We start from the raw sequence: 21,399 nt of genomic DNA on the forward strand, positions 1-21,399 counted from the left end.
AGGTGTATCAAATCTTTATGTGGGGGACAAATGCGCCTACATAATGAAGCAGGAGTGTAAGTACCAATATATTTTTTCCTACCACCCTTTGCAGGTTTTAGCTCCAAGTAACACAGGACAGCGTTGTCCCTGGTTAATGTAGAGAACGCATGACTGCTAAGGTAGCAGGATGTACATTAATAAATCCTCAGAATGAGCAATTCATTTCCAAAGTAACTTTAATAGTACATCTTATATTGTGGTATCTGGTACAAAAGGATAAATGATTTGCTTGATTAGTGACTTTTCTACATAATTTATATTCTGGAAAAAAAATAATGTGTAAAGCTTAAAAAAGTACCCAGCATCTAAATATTCCCCAGAAGAAAATGAATGATTTTTTTTAAAGTGAAAGTCATATCCAGTACAAAAGTGAAAGTTACATCCAGTGACAGTTTAGATGTAGCATACTAAATGTGGAGAAAATAATGCATTCTAAACAATAAAGCAGGACTCCTTTGAGAGTGCTTAACTGATTGTCAGTACCAATCTGTATGGAAACAGTACCATAGCACCGATTCCCACTTCTGTACATTCATTATAATCTCTCCTCCACCCCAAGGGCCGTATGAAAGTTACAAGTCTTCCCCTATGATTCCATTCAGATTTTTGTTTTTATAAATAAATTAGACTTTAATCTTCAAAGGATTTGTTGTTCTGCATACTTCATTCAAGATCATTTATTCCTTGATTTTCCTTTTCTGCTCAAACTATAAGCATCTCTAGCTTCATGATCACTAGCACAACATACAGGCACAATCCCCTCACTCCCCACATCATCAGTATTTTAGGCACAACAACCAGATTTTGTCCTTTTTGCCGACTTGTAATTGGTTATGTCTACAGTTTGTAGTGGCCCCTCAGCTTGCTGCCGTAAAATTATTGGTACTACCATATCAAATATGGTTTCAAAGAGGTAGTCCACCTTATATCCTGTTTTTGCACTGGTCTCAAAGCACATTTTCTCAGCTGCTGGAACATCCTTCTCATCCAACATTTTGTATTTTAGTATCTTTTTGTAGAGTGCAACAGCATCATCCAGGTAGACTTGTTTTTGGACCTTGGTAGAGATGCAACTGGTGACAGGCTTTTCAGGTCTATTTTCATCTTCTGTTTCTTGTAATAAAGCATATTCATTTGTGAGGTCAACTTTGTTTCCAACAATAGCAAAGATACAGTCAGTGCTAGCAGTGTCGGTCAGTGCCAAGAATCGGTCTTCCAGTTCTATCAGGCTTTGCAAGTTGTTTACATCATATGTAAGGATAACAGCAGCTGCTCCTCTACAGTACATAGAGCCAAGGCCATGAAATTGCTCCCGTCCTGGCAAAGAAAAAAAATAAAATTAATAAATTGAACTAAACCATTAACAACAAAAAGCCTAGTTTCACAAGCATGCTTCAAAAACAAAAATCAAAAGGATACAGCGCCCAAGGGGAAAGCCTACCATTTACAGTATTGTCAACTTTTCTATACTTTTGCTAATAAGTGCAATAATATTGCAGGGAACACAAATTGCCAAGTCCACAGGCTGCTTGCCTTATGCACTAGTGACTTTTACTAATGGGCTATTAAACAAGGCTTTTGACGCTATGTTTTCAGAAACTGTATGCATGTTGTAAAAGCAAAAATGTGTGCATATTAGTTCATTTAAGCTAAGTAATCAGTTATAATGAACTCTGAACTAAACTACTGATAAAAATTTCATACTATCACAAGCAAACTTCAAAAGCAAAAATCAAAAAGGACACAGCATCAGAGCTAGGCTCTGTATGTGTAATTGGCCAGTTGCATCTAATTGACTATTTATGTTTGCAGATACCATGATTTCATACTCAGCTATAATTGACTGAGTGTGCAAATTCAGCCCAGGCACACAAGCTTTCTGAACACATGCAGTTCTGAAATTCTGGCCTCTGAAGTCAGTGACTCTAGAAGAATAGTGCAAAACAAAATTAATCTTATTGTACATCTTCACAGCTTTCAGCTCAATGAGTATTCCAACAGTTACCTTAACAAGACAAGAGCTTTTAACACCCAGATATCAGAACCTATATGCCAAGGTACCCTCCATAAACACACTATAAAAATCTGTAAGACACCTACTACTATAGGATTTAGATGCCTGCCCCAGTTTTGTCACCATTACCCCGTTTAGTATACTGCCCACAGCCACCATCAAGTGGCACAGTTTTAATACAATCTCAGTAATTAGTAGGAAAGAACATTGTCTCCTCACTCAGTGTGTCACTCTTAAAATTTTTACCTGGCCCACTGGACCCCATATTTAGTCCCATAGATGCATAATCATGTGAAAAGTACAAAGTCAGATATTAGACTGCTTTACAGACTTGTACAAACACATTTGACTCAATGTAGCATCTAGGCATTAACTTAAATTGCTACAAAATGGAATTGTGGATAAACAATCTTGTGGACCTATTTACCAATCAAGGATAAAAAACAAGACATGCCAACCAAGGCCCTCAAATAAGAGAGGGATGTCACCTCAACCCTAGCTTTTTCAACATTGATTTATGTATAATATGACCTACCAATTCTGGTACCATCCCCAAAATCAGGGCCTTCCATTAAACAACAGAGAGAAGATCTTCCATGCTCACATTACCATTTGCCCAAGATGATCTTAGATATAGTCTAAACTTTCCACGGAGACCCGACAGTGTACTTGGGCCAGACAGAAAGAAAAAGTCAGGATCTTTAATAGAAGTCCAGAGAAAGCAACACTAAGATTTTATTGAAGATACCTTGATCGTGCTTAATTTTTGTGTAGCTTCAGCCAGCGTCAGGCAATACAAGTGTTGCCAAGAAGATATTTTAACTGAAAAAGGATGATTTATGAAGTAATTAACTGGGCTGGTTAAGTTTAGATGATTTCCAGAACTATTCAATTCAAACACCTAAACAAAGAAAAAGGGAAGAAGCCAGTATACTTTGATGGGAAGCTTGTCTGACAGAAGGATCCCCAGCTAAAACATTAGTTCACCTAATCTCTTTTTAAAGGTCTTGAATCAAGTCCACAGTCCTTCAGGGATGAGAACTTTACAAAGAGATGATCACGGACACAGATTAATACTTTCATGTCCCAGGTTACAAGGCAATATGTGCCAATTTAGGAAGACAAATGAAGGTATTTCACAAGACTTCAATCTTCAGAAGCAGCAAATTCATGCTTAAAAGGTGCGCTGTGCACTTCTTTGCTCATGTGTATTTGAAAGACAGACCAACTGGAGTGTGTTTAGACTGGAAATATCTGCAGAGATCTAGATTTCCAGTTTTGCTTTCCACACTTTAAAATAATCACATCATTTTCATTAGAACCCTTACTTTACGACGTGGCCTGTAAAATACAACAGAACACAAATATTTCTGCTTTTCCCACTTCATCTATCTAAGCCAGAAAATTCAGCCTCAAAATTGTTACCTCCAACCATTCGACACTGAAACAATACAGGTATTTGTTCCATGGCATACATAAGCAAATCTAATCTATTCTCTTGTATAGCAGAACATGAACCATGACTTTCTTAGTTAAATTCCAGAAGTTGATTGCAACCAATCTTCAAATTAGAACTCAGAATGGAACTGGCAAGTTTATTGTAACTTTCCTTTTCTCCTTCTTTGCATTAAATATGCCTATGGAATGGAAAACAGGCAAAGCAAGTCAGCCCACAACATAATCTACTTAAACATACAGCAAAAATGTCTGATTTCTAGTTGGGTTGTACCATCTGTTGCTTCCTGACATTTGCCACATTTCTTCAATATTAACTACTTAAAATTACACCAATCCTGATTTGAGAAATAGAGTATAGACAAATAATTTAATCAAACAAATCTGACTTATCCTACAGCAGAGGTTCTCAGACTGTGGTCCATGGACCACCAGTGGTCCGAGAGCTCCATTCAGGTGGTCTGCAGATAGTTCCCTCTAAGGTGCGCACCTGAACGGCCGCACACAAGAGACTGAAGGGCCACTTACCTAATTAGTAGAGCCATGCAGGTATGACTCCACTAATTAGGTGCCTGGACCCTGGAAAAGATGCACATGTAAGGTGAGGTGGTGGCTTTGGGGAGAATAGGGGGTGGGGGAATTTGGGACATGCAGGGCTGCGGCAGCCAGAGAAAGAGGTGACTTTCTCCAGCTCCAGGGCTGTGCTGCCAGGGAGAGAGATGGCCCTCCTTCCCAGCCTAAGCTCGGGGGCTGCCGCAGCGGGGGAGAGGGGGCACATCCATTGCATTGGAAAGGTAAGACTACTGATATTAAAATATGAGTTGGGTGCTTTTATTTGTAGAACAAAAAAAATGATGATGATGATGAAGGGATTTTTTTATATAGCGCTTTTATCCAACGCGCTTTACAATAGTTAGCTAATGGTACAAAGAACATTTGGAAAGCTTATTAAGTGGTCCACCGAGACCCTCAGCAATTTTCAAGTGGTCTGCGAACCACTGTTCTACAGGATGCCACTGAGAGGGTCCCAGCACCAACAAAAAAGCATCCAACTACTAAAAGCAAGTTTTTCACAGACATGAACATTACTAGTCTGTGACCATTTAGAGCCTAGGGAAAGTAACAAATCATCTGACCCCTACCCAAACACACAGCTTTTCAAGCAGTAGGTTAAACTAACGGCAAACCCATTTTTATATGAAACATATTATTCTGATAATACCCATAATCATCAGAGATTAAAACAAAAACAAAAATTAAAAGTCACAGAAATTGGTGTGTCCATAAGAGGCGGGTCTCCGAGGAACTTCCAGAGCAATCATACTCCGGCAGAGCAAGTTAAAAAGCTGTTGCAAAGCTGTCAGGAAAAAAAATTTAAAAACAAAAGACAGGGGACACACAGCCTAAGAAGGAAAAGTCTTCCAGAAAACCTTGCAAAAAGTAACACCATGCTGGTGCCAGTTTTAGGAAAGGAAGTCTTTAATCTGGAGGCCCATGAAGAAATAATAATAGAGGAAAGCATATAGGGTTTTGTAACTTTTCAGTAGGAGGAGGAAGAACCAGATAAAAATAGTGCTTTTTGACTGTAATGTAACACACAAGAAAGAGGTCCGGAAATTTTCTAAAGAAAGAATCTATGTAGCTGACTTGTCTTTCATATACTGATTGTCCAAGACTTTTCCACTGCAATTCTGAAACAAAGGAGACACAGATGGTGTATTAGCGAGGAATTAAGAAAGGGGAACATAAAATATCACTAGAGTGCTCTCTTCAGATACAATTTTTTTATCAGCATCTTAATTCTCAGATCTGTGAGAGGCAAGAAGTACCTTGCATCCGATGAAGTGAGCTGTAGCTCATGAAAGCTTATGCTCATATAAATCTGTTAGTCTCTAAGGTGCCACAAGTACCCCTTCTCTTTTTGCGAATACAGACTAACACGGCTGCTACTCTGAAAGTACCACCTTGTATCCTAAGTGAATGAGAGGAAGAATCTGAAAAAGGAAAAGGCTGCAGCACTACACTTGTAGCCAGCCCCTGGCATCTAGTCAAGCTCATAAAAGAAACCATTCACAGGGGGGAAATCCCCTAAGAATTCTGCTGCAGTGAGACTGAGCTTCAAATGGACAATATTAGACACATCATAAAAGACTATAGATATTGTGATGGGTTGGATCACAGAAACCCCCTGGGAGCTGCCACCTGATGTGCCAAGACTACTTCTGCTCCTGCTTTCCTGGCCTGTCAGCTTAGGATTTCAGTGCCCTGCCTGGTTTGAGCCAGACCCGCTAGCCTGCTACAAACCCAGACCCAGGTCTGAACCATGACCCCTAACAGCTGTAGGCTTAACTGAAAGCAGCTTACAGAAGTGTTCCTGTCTTTAACACTCAGATACCCAACTCCCAAACCCTGAATAAATCCGTTTTACCCTGTATAAAGCTTATACAGGGTAAACTCAAATTGTTCGCCCTCTATAACACTGATAGAGAGATATGCACAGCTGTTTGCCTCCCCTCCCCCCGCCAAGTATTAATACATACTCGGAGTTAATTAATAAGAAAAAAAAGTGTTTTTATTAAGTACAGAAAGTAGGATTTAAATGGTTCCAAGTAGTGACAGACAGAACAAAGTGAATTACCAAGCAAAATAAAATAAAACCTGCAAGTCTCTGTCTAATAAAACTGAATACAGACAAAACCTCACCAGTTCCAGTAAGCCTCCTTTTACAGACTAATCTCCTAGTCCGGGTCCAGCAATCACTCACACCCCCTGTAGATACTGTCCTTCGTTCCAGTTTCTTTCTTGGGGGTGGAGAGGCTCTCTCTCTTTAGACAAAATGGAGGGATCTCCCACAGGCTTAAATAGACTCTCTCTTGTGGGTAGAGACCCCCTCCTCTCTCCGATGCAAAGTCCAGCTCCAAGATGGAGTTCTGGAGTCACCTGGGCAAGTCACATATCCATGCATGACACTCAGTTTCTTACCAGGTAGCAGCCATGGGTCACATGCTTCCTTGAACCTCCTCAAGTAGACTTCTTATGTGGATTGGAGCATTCCAAGATCCATTGTATTTTTAGTGCTTCTTGATTTGCACATTCCTTTCTCAAGAAGCTGACCAAATGCTTTACAAAGGTTACTTAAAAATCAAGCCAGTACACAGCCAATATTCATAACTTCGAATACAAAAATGACACATGCATACAAAAAGGATTAATAGATTCAGTAGATCATAACCTCTACAGAGATATGTTACATGGCATATGTAGCATAAAACATATTTAGCTATGTCATATATACATTGATAAACATATCTCCATAAAGCCTTATGGGGGGCACCATCACAGATATAACTAAAGATCTGTAGATATAACTAAAGCCGGGCAGGCTATGGATATGAGTAGTTCAGTAAATTACTTCTCAACTTCTCATGGGGGACTTCAATCACCCTGACATCTGTTGGGAGAGCAATACAGCAGTACAGACAATCCAGGAAGTGTTTGGGGACAACTTCCTGGTGCAAGTGCTGTAGAAACCAACTAGGGGCCGTGCTCCTCTCGACCTGCTGCTCACGAACAGGAAAGAATTGGTAGGGAAGTAGAAGTGGGTGGCAAGAGATCATGAGATGGTCGAGTTCAGGATCCTGACAAAACAAAGAAAGGAGAGCAGGAGAATACAGACCCTGGACATCAGAAAAGCAGACTTTGACTCCCTCAGGGAACTGATGGGCAGGATCACATGGGAGGCTAAGGAGAGCAGGCTTTATTTTAAAGAAGCCTTATTGAGGGCGCAGGAAGGCCAAAACACAATTGGAGTTGCAGCTAGCAAGGGATATGAAGGGTAACAAGAAGGGTTTCTACAGGTATGTTAGCAACAAGAAGGTGGTTAGGGAAAGAATAGGAGACCCTTACTGAATGGAGGAGGCAACCTAGTAACAGATGATGTGGAAAAAGCTGAAGTACTCAATGCTTTTTTTGCCTCGGTCTTCACAGACAAAGTCAGCTCCCAGACTGCTGCACTGGGCAGCACAGTATGGGGAGGAGATGAGCAGCCCTCAGTGGTGAAAGAACAGGTTAAGGACTATTTCAAAAAGCTGGACATGCACAAGTCCATAGGTCTAGATCTAATGCATCCAAGGGTGCTGACGGAGTTGGCTGATGTGATTGCAGAGCCATTGGCCACTATCTTTGAAAACTCGTGGCGATTGAGGGAGGTCCCGGACGATTGGAAAAAGGCAAATATAGTGCCCTTATTTAAAAAAGGAAAGAAGGAGAATTCAGGGAACTATAGACCGGTCAGCCTCACCTCATTCCCCAGAAAAATCATGGAGCAAGTCCTCAAGGAATCGATTTTGAAGCACTTGGAGGAGAGGAAGGTCATCAGGAACAGTCAACATGGATTCACCAAGGTCATGTCACACCTGACCAACCTGATTGCCTTCTATGATGAGATAACTGGCTCTGTGGATATGGGGAAAGCGGTAGATGCAAGATACCCTGACTTTAGCAAAGCTTTTGATACAGCCTCCCACAGCAGTCTTACCAGCAAGTTAAGAAAGTATGGATTGGATGAATAGACTATAAGGTGGATAGAAAGCTGGCTAGATCGTCTGGCCCAATGGGTAGTGATCATCAATGGCTCACTGCTATTTTGTAGCCAGTATCAAGCAGAGTGCCCCGGGGATGGTCCTGGGGCCTGTTTTGTTCCACATCTTCATTAATGATCTGGATGATGGGATGGATTGCACCCTCATCAAGTTCACAGATGACACTAAGCTGGGGGAAGAGGTAGATATGATGGAGGGTAGGGATAGGGTCCAGAGTGACCTAGACAAATTGGAGGATTGGGCTAAAGGAAATCTGATGAGGTTCAACAAGGACAAGTGTTGAGTCCTGTACTTAGGAAGTAAATGCACTGCTACAGGCTGGGGACCACTGGCTAAGCGGAAGTTCTGCAGAAAAGAAACTGGGGATTACAGTGAACGAGAAGCTGAATGAGAGTCAACCATGTGCCCTTGTTGCCAAGAAGGCGAATGGTATTTTGGGCTGCATTAGTACAGCATTGCCAGCAGACTGAGGGAAGTGATTATTCCCCTCTATTCAGCACTGGTGAGGCCACATCTGGAGTATTGCATCCAGTTTTGGACCCCCTCACTACAGAAAGGATGTGGACAAATTGGAGAGGGTCCAGTGGAGGACAACCAAAAGTATTAGGGAGCTGGGGCACATGACTTATGAGGACAGTCTGAGGGAACTGGGCTTATTTAGTCTGCGGAAAAGAAGAGTGAAGGGGGATTTGATAGTAGCCTTCAACTACCTTTAGGGGGGTTCCAAAGAGGATGGAGCTAGGCTGTTCTCAGTGGTGGCAGATGACAGAACAAGGAATAATGGTCTAAAGTTGCAGTCAGGGAGGTCTAGGTTGGATATTGGGAAACACTATTTCACTAGGAGGGTGGTGAAGCACTGGAATGGGTTACCTAGAGAGGCGGTGGAATCTCCATCCTTAGCGGTTTTTAAGGCCTGGCTTGACAAAGCCCTGGCTGGGATGATTTAGTTGGGGTTGGTCCTCCTTTGAACAGGAGGTTGGACCAGATGACCTCCTGAGATCTCTTTCAACCTTAATCTCCTATGATTCAACAGAATGTTGTTCATTAATTGTGTGAGGACAACCAGTGAAGTAATAAATGCATTTGTGACACCATGGGGAAACAAATGAGGGGACTGACAACATTGATTTTTGTTTGCATAAGCACACAAGAAATATAGATACTGTTCTTTGATAGTCTCTACCCCCATGTTCCCCTCCCCATAGCGTGACTCAGAGGATTAAATCTTGGCCTCACTGACATCACTGGGAGTTCTGCCATTGACTTCTAAGAGGTCAGAGGTGTTTAGTTGCCTATCAAAAGGTGGGAGTTTATTTGTTCTAAGGCAGAGGTGGGCAAACTACGGCCCACCGGCCACAACTGGCCCACGGGATCGTCCTGCTCGGCTCTTAAGCTCCCAGCCGGGGAGGCTAGCCCCCAGCCCCTTCCCCGCTGTCCCCCCTCCCCCGCAGTCTCAGCTCGCTGTGCTGCCGGCGCGGGAGGAGGCTGCACTGCGGAGGCAGGGGAAAGCAGGAAGGGAGACTCCCTTGCAGCCACAGGGGATCAGGTGGGCAGTGTGGGAGCATGGGCAGAGGACTCAGGAGGAGCACTGGACGGCCGCGCCGCCAGCCGGAGAGAAGCGATGCTTTGAAGGGGAAACCGCCGCTTCTCTCTGGCTGCGCAGCTGCCCCTGCTCCTCTTGAGTCCTCAGCCCATGTTCACAGGGCTGCATTCTGAAAGGGGCTTTAGAGGGGGGGTTGGATAGGGGGTGGGTCCCGGGGGGCCTGCCAGAGGGTGGGGGTGTGGATAGGGGTCAGGGCAGTCAGGGAGCTGGCGGGGGTCGTGGGGGGTCAGTTAGGGGCAGGGCGTCCCAGGAGAGGGTGGTCAGGGGACAAGGAGTGGGGGGGGGGGTTAGATGGGTCAGGAGTTCTGAGGGGGACAGTCAGGAGGCGGGAAGTGGGACGGGACGGATAGGGTTACGGTTTGGGGAGGCACAGCCTTCCCTACCCGGCCCTCCATACAGTTTCGGAACCCCGATGTGGCCCTCAGGCCAAATAGTTTGCCCACCCGTTCTAAGGGTTCTCTTCCACTTCCCTACACCTGTCACAAGAAGGCAGGCACTTTAGTAGTGGGAAGTCTACAACGGCAAGGTTAGGTACATAGTTTTGGTAGTTTGGGGACAGAAATATGTAAAAGACAACACAGAAAGATTAAAATGAGAGGAGAAGGGGGAAAAGAATGAATGAAGACAAATGAATGAATCAACAGTTAGATGAATTATTCAATAATAGTTGTCTCTTATTAGATAGTATAATTAGAACTGGTCAGAAGATGGAATTTCCATTGTGCGGGAAGTTCTGACATCTCAAAATTTTAAATCCTATTAAATCAAGGAGTTACTTATTACTCAGTGACAATAGTCATTATGAAGTGGTTTCAGAAAATATTATCTTTGTTTTAAATCAATTCAAATTAATATAGCAGAGTGTACTTTGGCTGCATTAGAATTTAGTATTAAAAACTTATCTTAATACCCAAAAGGGTTTACTTTTATCTATGTGAAAAGAGGTAAAAACCTACAGTAGAAGATATGAAGTTTAACTCAAAGGACTAAATAGGATTAAAAACACAAAAAAAGTCAATACAAAACCAAAGAAGACCCTACTATATATATGTCCATAGGAAACACTTTGAAACAGGGACAAGAAAAAGTGACCTTAAGGAAAAAATGTTTGGGACAAGTCTCTAGCACTGAAGAGTAACAGGCCATTATCTCTCAACCAATTTCTTTTCCAAACACACTAGCTTTTAATTGATAAACCAAGTCAAACACACCTATCTTATCATAAAAGGGGATTTTGATGGTAGGAAAGTTACAAACAGTCTATGGCCCCAACCAAAGTAAAAAACCAAAGTTTGTTTTTAAAACAAACACTCTGAAGGTGTCTGGAACTCTAGAGTCTAAAGCTTCTTACTGCAGATGCTAAGTGAGAGGGATACAAACCCAGGACATTGGTTATCTCTATAAGCATGAGGACTGTTGGACTGAAACAGCTGCACCTGAATAAAAAGTGCATTCACTTAAACTTTCTGAAATAGTAATAATAATTAAATCTATCATCATCTCCTTTGACAGACTACAAACACCACATGGTAATATCACACGGTCACATCATGCTTCAACTGAAGTAATAGTTTATTTGAACAAAACAAAAAACAAAAAAGAGAGCTCTCAACAGAAAGCTAGACTAAACTGTCCACATGACATGACCCAGACATGATAATTTAGACCACTACCCAATAATATGACAGACAAAGGTATTATCCCAATGAGCTTTAAGGAATGCAAGGGAAGTGATGATGAGATGTCTATCAGTAGAACTCCCACCTCAAACAACCATCAAACAAGTTGAACAGAAGCTGCAAAACCCACCACCAATCCATCTATCCACTAGAATCTACTCATGGAAATGGGTTTGAACAAACCCTTATATCATATTATTAGCTATGGGCCTGATATTAGGGATCTTTACATTAATGCAGTGAATCTACATCATCTGAATCCCACCCCTGCCCAAGTTAGGAATTCAGGAAGTCAAATCGAATACTCTCTCCTCTCAAAAGAAAGAGAACACAGAAACTATTATAAACATCTTTATGCAATCTTTTGGATAATGCTCTAAAAAGGTATCAGTTTGTGTTAACAGGACTATGTTAACTCAAACTAGGTACCATTTAGAGTGTGCAGCAGGGTCTATACGAGGCACTTATAGAGCGTAATATGTTAGAGCACTTTACAAATCACACCCCTGTGATGCGCTTTGAGGTGCTGTGTAGACAAGCTCTACATCATTTTAGAGTACGCCAGCTCTTAGTTGAGCAGCATAGATACAGTGAACTGATTAGCCTGCTAAGATTATCATTTTCCCCCCAAAACTCTGCTGGTACTCATTGCAGAGTTAATACAAACATCCCATGTCAAGTTAATTAATATGGTTTTCTCAGCTCCTGGGAGGAGATACTTGAGAAGTTTTACAGAGATTAAATATAAATTTAGGAATTCTCATTCATTCTTTAGAATTTAGTCTAATCTGTAAATATTGAATTAGCTAAATTCTGAAAGGGAGCTGGTATGTAAAAATCCCTTAGTTATAGAATAATAATAATTAAAAAAAAAAAAGAATTTCTAACATCTACAAATTTTTAGAGACCCGTCATACAATGTACTTGGTATGTATGTGTGTTTATTTTTCACAGAGATCATCAAAAATATAGCTATAGGGCCTGACAACTTCCAAGAAACTACTACAAGACACCACATCGGTAGTATCTGATGTAGGAGGAAAGAGGAGGAGGAGGAAAGGAAAATACATACCTCTACAGAGATATCAGCTGGCAAAATTATAGGAAGAAAGATAGCGTCATTTAGGAATATTGCAGGGGTGGGCAAACTTTTTGGCCCAAGGGCCACATCGGGGTTTCCAAAATGTATGGAGGGCCGGGTAGGGAAGGCTGTGCCTCCCCAAACAGCCTAGCCCCCGCCCCCATCTGTCCCCTCCCGCTTCCTGCTCCCTGACTGCCCCCCTCAGAACCCCCAACCCATCCAACCCCCCTGCTCCTTGTCCCCTAACCACGCCCTCCCGGGACCCCCCCCCATCCAACCCCCCCCCCGCTCCCTGTCCCCTGACAGGACCCCCGGGACCCCCAAGCCTATCCAACCCCCCCGTTCCCCTCCCCGCCCCCCCAAACCTCCGCCCCATCCAACCTCCCCCTGCTCCCCAATCTCCCTCTGCCCCGTAACCGCCCCCCAGGACTCCACTCCCTATCCAACCCCCCCGGCTCCCTGTCCCCTGACTACCCTGACCCCTATCCACACCCCCGCCCCCTGACAGCCCCCCCCCCCAGGACTCCCATGCCTATCCAACTGCCTCCTGCGCCCTGTCCCCCAACTGCCCCCCCAACCTCCGCCCCATCGAACCCCCCCCCCTCCCCACCCCCTTACCATGCTGCTCAGAGCAGCAGGAGCTCGCAGCCACGCTGCCTGGCCGGAGCCAGCCCGAGAGGAGCAGCAGGCCAGAGTGTGGGCAGCGCAGCGAGCGGAGGTTGTGGGGGAGAGGGAACAGTGGGGGAGGGGCCGGGGGCTAGCCTCCCAGGCCAGGAGCTCAAGGGCTAGGCAGGGCCATAGTTTGCCCACCTTAGGAATATTGGTTAATAAAAAAATAGGTAACAGATTCAACCGCCAATAAAATGCACACTACCCAAAGTTCCTTTAGTTCAGGGGTGGCCAACCTGAGCCTGAGAAGGAGCCAGAATTTACTAATGTACATTACCAAAGAGCCACCATAATATGTCAGCATATAACTACTAGACAGAAGAGACAGAGCACAAAGGAAAAAAAGAGAGTTTACTCAGTGGCCTTAGAAGACTCAAATATAGCCGAGACTAATATATTCTGATTCCAAAGCCCCAATATAAACGTTACTAAGCTAAATGATTGACATGTTATCAATAAGATTTGTAGGATTTGTTACAAGTGAGATTGTCAAACGGGGAGCACGGAGAAGATTCTGTACTTTGTATGGATGTGGGTGGGTGAAGAGATTGGCTGGAACTTTAAATAAATAAATAAAGCTCCCCGTTAACAGAAGTATCATGAGACTTCTTCAGTCTAAACATAACAGAATTAGAGCAAAGTCACAAAAAAACAGAAGTGTTCCAATGTAGTTCCTTATAGAAGCATGGCTGTTTATTCTCAGTTTGTTTTTGTTTTTAAAAGAAAAATAAAGCAATAGAGTTAATTGCAAAGCAACAACAAAAAGTGGATGATAGCAAGTGTCCTTAGCTTTGCTTCCCCTTTCTTCAGTTTAAAACAAAACCAAACATTTTTATTATGGCCACAACTGAACTCTGTTTTACTAAGATAGAATTGTATTCTTCCCTTTTATGCAGAGGGGACTATCAGACTGCCCTACCCATGTCGCCTCATTGGTCCTTCCGCCTTTTCAGAGGCCAGCACTCTATTGTCAAACAACTGTGTACATTTGGGTAAGACAGTTCAATCAACTGGCGCAACTAACATCTGTTCAACAATTGCTATAGAACAACCACTCAAGAGGTGCAAAATAAGCCATATTTTGGCAAGATTAATACAAAATGTTTGTATAAAATAACCAATTTGAATGGATTAATTCTTAAAACTGCTAGTATTGAGCCACATGCAAAATTAATGTAGATATGCTGTACTAAGAGCCATATGCCACACACTAGTAGACAAGGATAGTGACATATGAGCTCCTCAAGGCTAAATTTGTGCATCCTAGTTTATCTCGTTTTGTGCTTTCTTCAGAAAATCTTTTTTCCCCACAATTAATAAAAAAAAAATTACATCTGCACAGCACATGCTAGGGCTGTCATACAACCGACAGTGCAGCCCAAAAGCTTCCGAGTATCAGTTATTTTTCTTTATCCACTTACTTTCTCAAAGATCTGGTTTACTGAGCAGTTGCTTTAAGATATATTGCTACAGGGCTGCAGTTATATTTCAAAAAAAGAAAAGGAGGACTTGTGGCACCTTAGAGACTAACAAATTTATTTGAGCATAAGCTTTCGTGAGCTACAGCTCACTTCATCGGTGTCACAAGTACTCCTTTTCTTTTTGCGAATACAGACTAACACGGCTGCTACTCTGAAACCCGTTCTATTTCAGATTCACTCAGGAATGATTTTCTTTTAAGGACAAATGCTGGCAGAAGCCCCCTCTCAATTGATCCATAACAATATTCTGCTGTTCCAGAGAAAGAACTGTCAAGACACAAACACCTAGATCAAAGTCCACACTGAAGAACATTACAACTGAGATCGCATACATTTTGAACACGCAGCTTAGCTTTTTAAAGAGTAATCATTAACGCAATGTGAATTTGTTTAAAATTGGTTTTGTTTCTCCAGATAGCAACTGGGGTCACTATTTTTTAAACCATGAGACTGCTAAATTAAAGTGTGGGTGCACGCACACAGAGCTAGCTAGAATCTGCTAATGGAGCGATCCATTAGCACCACCTTCAAAGTGTGCAATGTCACAGCACAGCAGCTATCAAAAACTGAAATATATAAAGACTCAAATACAGAGATAGGTCACAGGGTGTACAAGGATATCATTTACGATGGCAAACTAGAAAAGAGTTAGCCACATTGCAGCGTTTACACAGAAAAGCTTAATTATAGTTAAACCTTACAGCAGTTCAGCAAATCTCTCTCTGGAGTACACACACACACTCTTGTCTCAGGTTTAGCAAATACAGCTCAAGATATTTTCATATCTTGAATTATTCAACTGTAGAATAATTAAAAGTAATCCCAGAAAATGTTTAATCGACCCTCCCAACCAAGCCCAATGAAAATGTTCTTCAGTAGGGCCTATTTAAATAACCATTGTGTGTTTTCCACATTTTTTCTTCACTGGCTATACTGATGTTCATTACATTTCTTCTGCTGTATAAACTTCTACTGCATAACCCCTTGCTTATACTTCCAAGAACAACAGTTGATCTCTTAGCCACTGCACCACACAGAGCTCTTGTTCAGCTTGTTATTCACCATGACCCTGACACCCTTTTCAGAGTCACTGCTTTCCAAACTACAGCCCCCCATCCTGTAAGTGTGACCTATAGTCTTGGTTCCTAGATGTACAGCCTTGCATTTACCTGTATTTTTTAAAAAGGCATGTCACCCAAGGGAACCCATTTTACCATGTGATCCAGATCACTCTTCTTATTATTACACTTATTTTTTATTTATTATATTATTACACTATTATTTACAACTCCACTAGTTTGTGTAATCTGCAAATTTTTCCAGCAATGAATTGGTGTTTTCCTCCAGTTCAGTGATCAACATACTGAATAGCACTGGGCCAAAAACAAACCCAAGGGACTCTACTCATTGGACAAGGGAACTGCAAAGATCCTCTGTAAAGTGTGCTAAGAGGACACTGTGGCCACAGATAGAGAAGAGAAAACAGGATGAACAGCAAGCATGGTTACAGACACAAAAGAAGACTGCTATTCCCAGAAGTCTGCTCACCAAGGAACCTGACAAGAAGAGTGTTTTTCCGCATTCTAAGATGTAGAAGCATCAGTCAACTATTTTGCTGAACACACCAAAATAATTTCCTGTTCAAGAGTGTAAAGGTAGGCTTAAGGTTACACTAATGAAATATTAAGTTCTGAGCTATTAAACACACAAATACCACTGAGTTCAAAAAGTCTAAGTGCCCACAGAAACTTTAATTCTACTTCCACTTTTTCCGTGTACGCATTATGATGAGTCTTTAATTATATGGTATGACGGGAGGTAATGTGACCTACTACTCAGCAAATATTCCTACCCTCTCCCTCCATGGCATCTTTCCAGCCAGTGAAGACTTAGGATAAAGCAGTAGAAAACTGCATTTGCTGCCAAAGTTCCAACTGACCCTTACACCATTCTGAAAAAGTCGCTTTTATTTAGCATGGTAATGTGTTTACGTTGTCCCAAGCTACCCATTTTGACAAGTAGCTTTCATGGGCTGCTGCCTTAGTTGTAAAAGCAGGTTCTAAAATGGAAGGAAGCATCTGAGAGACTTCAGACTCAAGTTTCCCTTTCCTTCTGGAGGCTCCAGGACCCCCAGGTATTGGAAAAATATAGCAATAGCCAATGGAGAGTGATAATCTTAAACCTACATCTCTGGCAGTGGAGAGGACAGTTCTATTTGTAGTTTATTTACAGTACAAACTGAGAGAAAGAAACTAATATTTACATACCCCACCTACGAGACCCACAGTGAGGTTTCAGATGAATGAAGAAATGTTATCTTAACACTGAAGTCTGGTGAAAGCAACTAGTGTAGAATGAAACGACAGGATCCCAACTTCACAGAGCATTCCTATGCTTTTTAAAAAACTACACCATCGGGACTTTATATGAAACACTGCACAGATGTTGGTTCTAAATCAAATTTAAAAAAAAAATCACTGCAAGAAATCAGAGAACTGTTTTATTCAAGCCATTCAGTTGATTAAAAAACGTAGCAAGTAGGGATTTCAGATAGAATCATAGAATATCAGGATTGGAAGGGACCTCAGGAGGTCATCTAGTCCAACCCCCTGCCCAAAGCAGGACCAATCCCCAATTAAATCATCCCAGCCAGAGCTTTGTCCTTAAAAAACTTCTAAGGAAGGAGATTCTACCACCTCCCTAGGTAACGCATTCCAGTGTTTCACCACCCTCCTAGTGAAAAAGTTTTTCTTAATATCCAACCTAAACCTCCCCCACTGCAACTTGAGACCATTACTCCTTGTCCCGTCATCTTCTATCACTGAGAATAGTCTAGAACCATACTCTTTGGAACCACCTCTCAGGTAGTTGAAAGCAGCTATCAAATCCCCCCTCATTCTTCTCTTCTGCAAACTAAACAATCCCAGTTCCCTCAGCCTCTCCTCATAAGTCATGTGTTCCAGACCTCTAATCATTTTTGTTGCCCTTCGCTGGATGTTTTCCAATTTATCCACATCCTTCTTGTAGTGTGGAGCCCAAAACTGGACACAGTACTCCAGATGAGGCCTCACCAATGTCGAATAGAGGGGAACGATCACGTCCCTCGATCTGCTGGCAATGCCCCTACTTATACATCCCAAAATGCCATTGGCCTTCTTGGCAGCAAGGGCACACTGTTGACTCATATCCAGCTTCTCGTCCACTGTCACCCCTAGGTCCTTTTCCGCAGAACTGCTGCCTAGCCATTCGGTCCCTAGTCTGTAGCGGTGCATTGGATTCTTCCATCCTAAGTGCAGGACCCTGCACTTATCCTTGTTGAACCTCATCAGATTTCTTTTGGCCCAATCTTTCAATTTGTCTAGGTCCCTCTGTATCCTATCCCTACTTGCCACCGTATCTACCACTCCTCCTAGTTTAGTATCATCTGCAAATTTGCTGAGAGTGCAATCCACACCATCCTCCAGATCATTTATGAAGATATTGAACAAAACCAGCCCCAGGACCGACCCTTGGGGCACTCCACTTGATACTGGCTGCCAACTAGACATGGAGCCATTGATCACTACCCGTTAAGCCTGACAATCTAGCCAACTTTCTACCCACCTTATAGTGCAGTCATCCAGCCCATACTTCTTTAATTTGCTGACAAATACTGTGGGAGACCGTGTCGAAAGCTTTGCTAAAGACAAGAAACAATACATCCACTGCTTTCCCTTCATCCACAGAACCAGTAATCTCATCATAGAAGGCGATTAGATTAGTCAGGCATGACCTTCCCTTGGTGAATCCATGCTGACTGTTCCTGATCACTTTCCTCTCATGTAAGTGCTTCACGATAGATTCCTTGAGGACCTGCTCCATGATTTTTCCAGGGACTGAGGTGAGGCTGACTGGCCTGTAGTTCCCAGGGTAGGTTGAGAACATTCAGAGATTATGTTTTAGAAACAAATAATTGCAGAAGAATGTTACACTGATGCTTACATTTTAACTGCTGTAGAGCAAAAACTACCAACGTTTTTTCTTTGACAGAATACTGACTGCTTAAACAAGTTGTGCCTAAATCCAGAGGCGTTAGCCCGATGACCTTGATACACACGTTTTGGAACAGAATGCTGTTTAAACCAATATAGATGAAACAGCAGAACTTATTTCTGATCAGAGCTGCAACTTCAGGCAGAACCCAAGAACTTATTGTAACAGGCAATTTGACTGAACGCTCAAATATTAACTGTTGGTTCACATACAAAGAAGCTAGTTACAGAGTCATACTTTTATCTTTAGACTAGGGCTGTCAATTAATCGTAGTTAACTAATGTGATTAACAGTGGCGATTAATAATTTCAATTAGTATTCTATTGTTTAACAGTGGCGATTAAAACTGCGATTAATCAGGATTTAAAAAATTAATCACGATTAATCACAGTTTTAATCGCCACTGTTAAACAATAGAATACTAACTGAAATTATTAAATATTTTGGATCTTTTTCTACATTTTCATATATATATAGTATTCTGTGTTGTAATTGAAAACGAAGTGTATATTTTTATTACAAATATTTGCACTGTAAAAATGATAAAGAAATAGTATTTTTCAATTAATCTCATACAAGTACTGTATTGCAATCTTCGTCATGAAAGTGCAACCTACAAATGTAGATTTTTTTTTTTTTGGTTATATATAACTGCACTCAAAAAGACAACAATGCAAAAACTTCAAAGCCTACAAGTCCACTCAGGCCTACTTCTTGTTCAGTCAATCACCAATGACAAACAAGTTTGTTTACATTTATAGGAGATACTGCTGCCCACTTCTTATTTACAATGTCACCAGAAAGTGAGAACAGCCATTTGCATGGCACTTTTGTAGCCGGCATTTCAAATTATTTACATGCCAGACAAACATTTGTATGCCTTTTCATGCTTCAGCCACCATTCCAGAGAACTTGCTTCCATGCTGATGATGCTCATTAAAAAAGTAACGTGTTAATTAAATTTGTGACTGAACTCCTTGGGGGAAAACTGCATGTCCCCTGCTCTGTTTTACCCACATTCTGCCATATATTTCATGTTATAGGCAGTCTCAGATGATGACCCAGCACATGTTGTTCCTTTTAAGAACACTTTCACTGCAGATTTGACAAAACTCAAAGATATCAATGTAATATTTCTAAAGATAGCTACAACACTCGACCCAAGGCTTAAGAATTTGAAGTGCCTTCCAAAATTTGAGAGGGACAAGATGTAGAGCATGCTTTCAGATGTCTTAAAAGAACAATACTCCAATGCAGAAACTACAGAACCCGAACCACCAAAAAAGAAAATCATCATCATGATTCAGATGTCACCAGCAGAAGACTGAAAATGAACATGCATCAGTCCGCTCTACTTTGGATGGTTATCGAGCAGAACCCATCAGCACGGATGCATGTCCCCTGAAATGGTGGTTGAAGCATGAAGAGACATATGAATCTTTAGCGCATCTGGCATGTAAATATCTTGCACTGTTGTAGCCACCATTGCCATGAGAACATGTCCTCACTTTCAGATAACATTGTAAACAAGAAGTGGGCAGCATTATCTCCTGGAAATGTAAATAAACTTGTTTGTCTAAGCGATTGGCTGGACAAGAAGTAGGATTGAGTGGACTTGCAGGCTCTAAATTTTACATTGTTTTATTTTTGAATTCAGCTTTTTTTGTACATAATTCTACATTTCTAAGTTCAACTTTCATGATAAAGAGATTGCATTACAGTACTTGTATTAGATGAATTGAAAAAATACTATTTCTTCTGTTTTTTTACAGTGCAAATACTTGTAATAAAAATATGAGCGAGCACTGTATACTTTGTATTCTGTGTTGTAACTGAAATCAATATATTAGAAAATGTAGAAAACATCCAAAATACTTAAATAAACGGTATTCTATTATTGTTTAACAGTGCGACTAATCGTGTGATTAATTTTTTTTAATCACTTGACAGTCCTCTTTTAGACTGATGAAATCATAGTCTGCATAAGACACTTCAGCCAAGTCTGTGTTGTTCCTACTCATGCTTTAACCATAAACACTCAATGTCCTCTGGAATATTGATCCAATTCTTTGAAGAGAAACCAGCAATATGAAACGACGAAATGTTCTTTTAATTAAAATACTGAGTTTTTTACTGTAGCTCACAAAAGCTTATGCTCAAATAAATTTGTTTCAGAGTAGCAGCCATGTTAGTTTGTATTCGCAAAAAGAAAAGGAGTACTTGTGGCACCTTAGAGACTAACAAATTTATTTGAGCATAAGCTTTCATGAACTACAGCTCACTTCATCGGATGCATTCAGATGCAAATAAATTTGTTAGTCTCTAGGGTGCCACAAGTACTCCTTTTCTTTTTGAGTTTTTAAAGTTTGCTTTCCTTTGCAATAGTGTGAATATGTGCTTGGAAACAGATTCTTCTACCTCAAATTATCTTTTGGTCTGCTTTAGAGAAGGACAGACACTTCTGATGTTTCCACCCTTAAAGAGTGACCAGTAGCAGCAAAGATCCTGCTAACAAAACCTTCCTGGGCTAACTTGTTTCCATTCAAGTTGCTCAGTAGGGGAGATCTGCTTCACTTGTCTACTTTTAAATTTAGAAATTCCTACTTCTGCTCAAAATAAACTTGCAACCCAAGATCAGCTCAGTTAGATTAGCATTAATTCAGAGGACACAAAAGAACACTCACTAGTTAGTACAGTAGTATGTTGGACAACAAACAAGTAACTAGCAATCTGAACTTTGCC

The 21,399-nt window shown here is 41.4% G+C and overlaps 1 protein-coding gene across 1 annotated transcript in view; it reads right to left on the minus strand.

Moving 5' to 3' along the window:
- Window positions 1–592: 592 nt before the first annotated feature.
- The window catches only part of RAB20 (RAB20, member RAS oncogene family), a 47,319-nt gene continuing 26,512 nt past the window's right edge, over window positions 593–21,399 (minus strand). The window contains exon 2 of the mRNA XM_077807067.1: window positions 593–1,359. Within this exon, the coding sequence (XP_077663193.1) occupies window positions 827–1,359 (533 nt within the window). The 3' untranslated portion in view covers window positions 593–826. The remainder of the gene's footprint in view (window positions 1,360–21,399) is intronic.

This window comes from Eretmochelys imbricata, chromosome 1 (assembly GCF_965152235.1).
Source record: "Eretmochelys imbricata isolate rEreImb1 chromosome 1, rEreImb1.hap1, whole genome shotgun sequence".
Taxonomy (NCBI): Eukaryota; Metazoa; Chordata; order Testudines; family Cheloniidae; genus Eretmochelys; species Eretmochelys imbricata.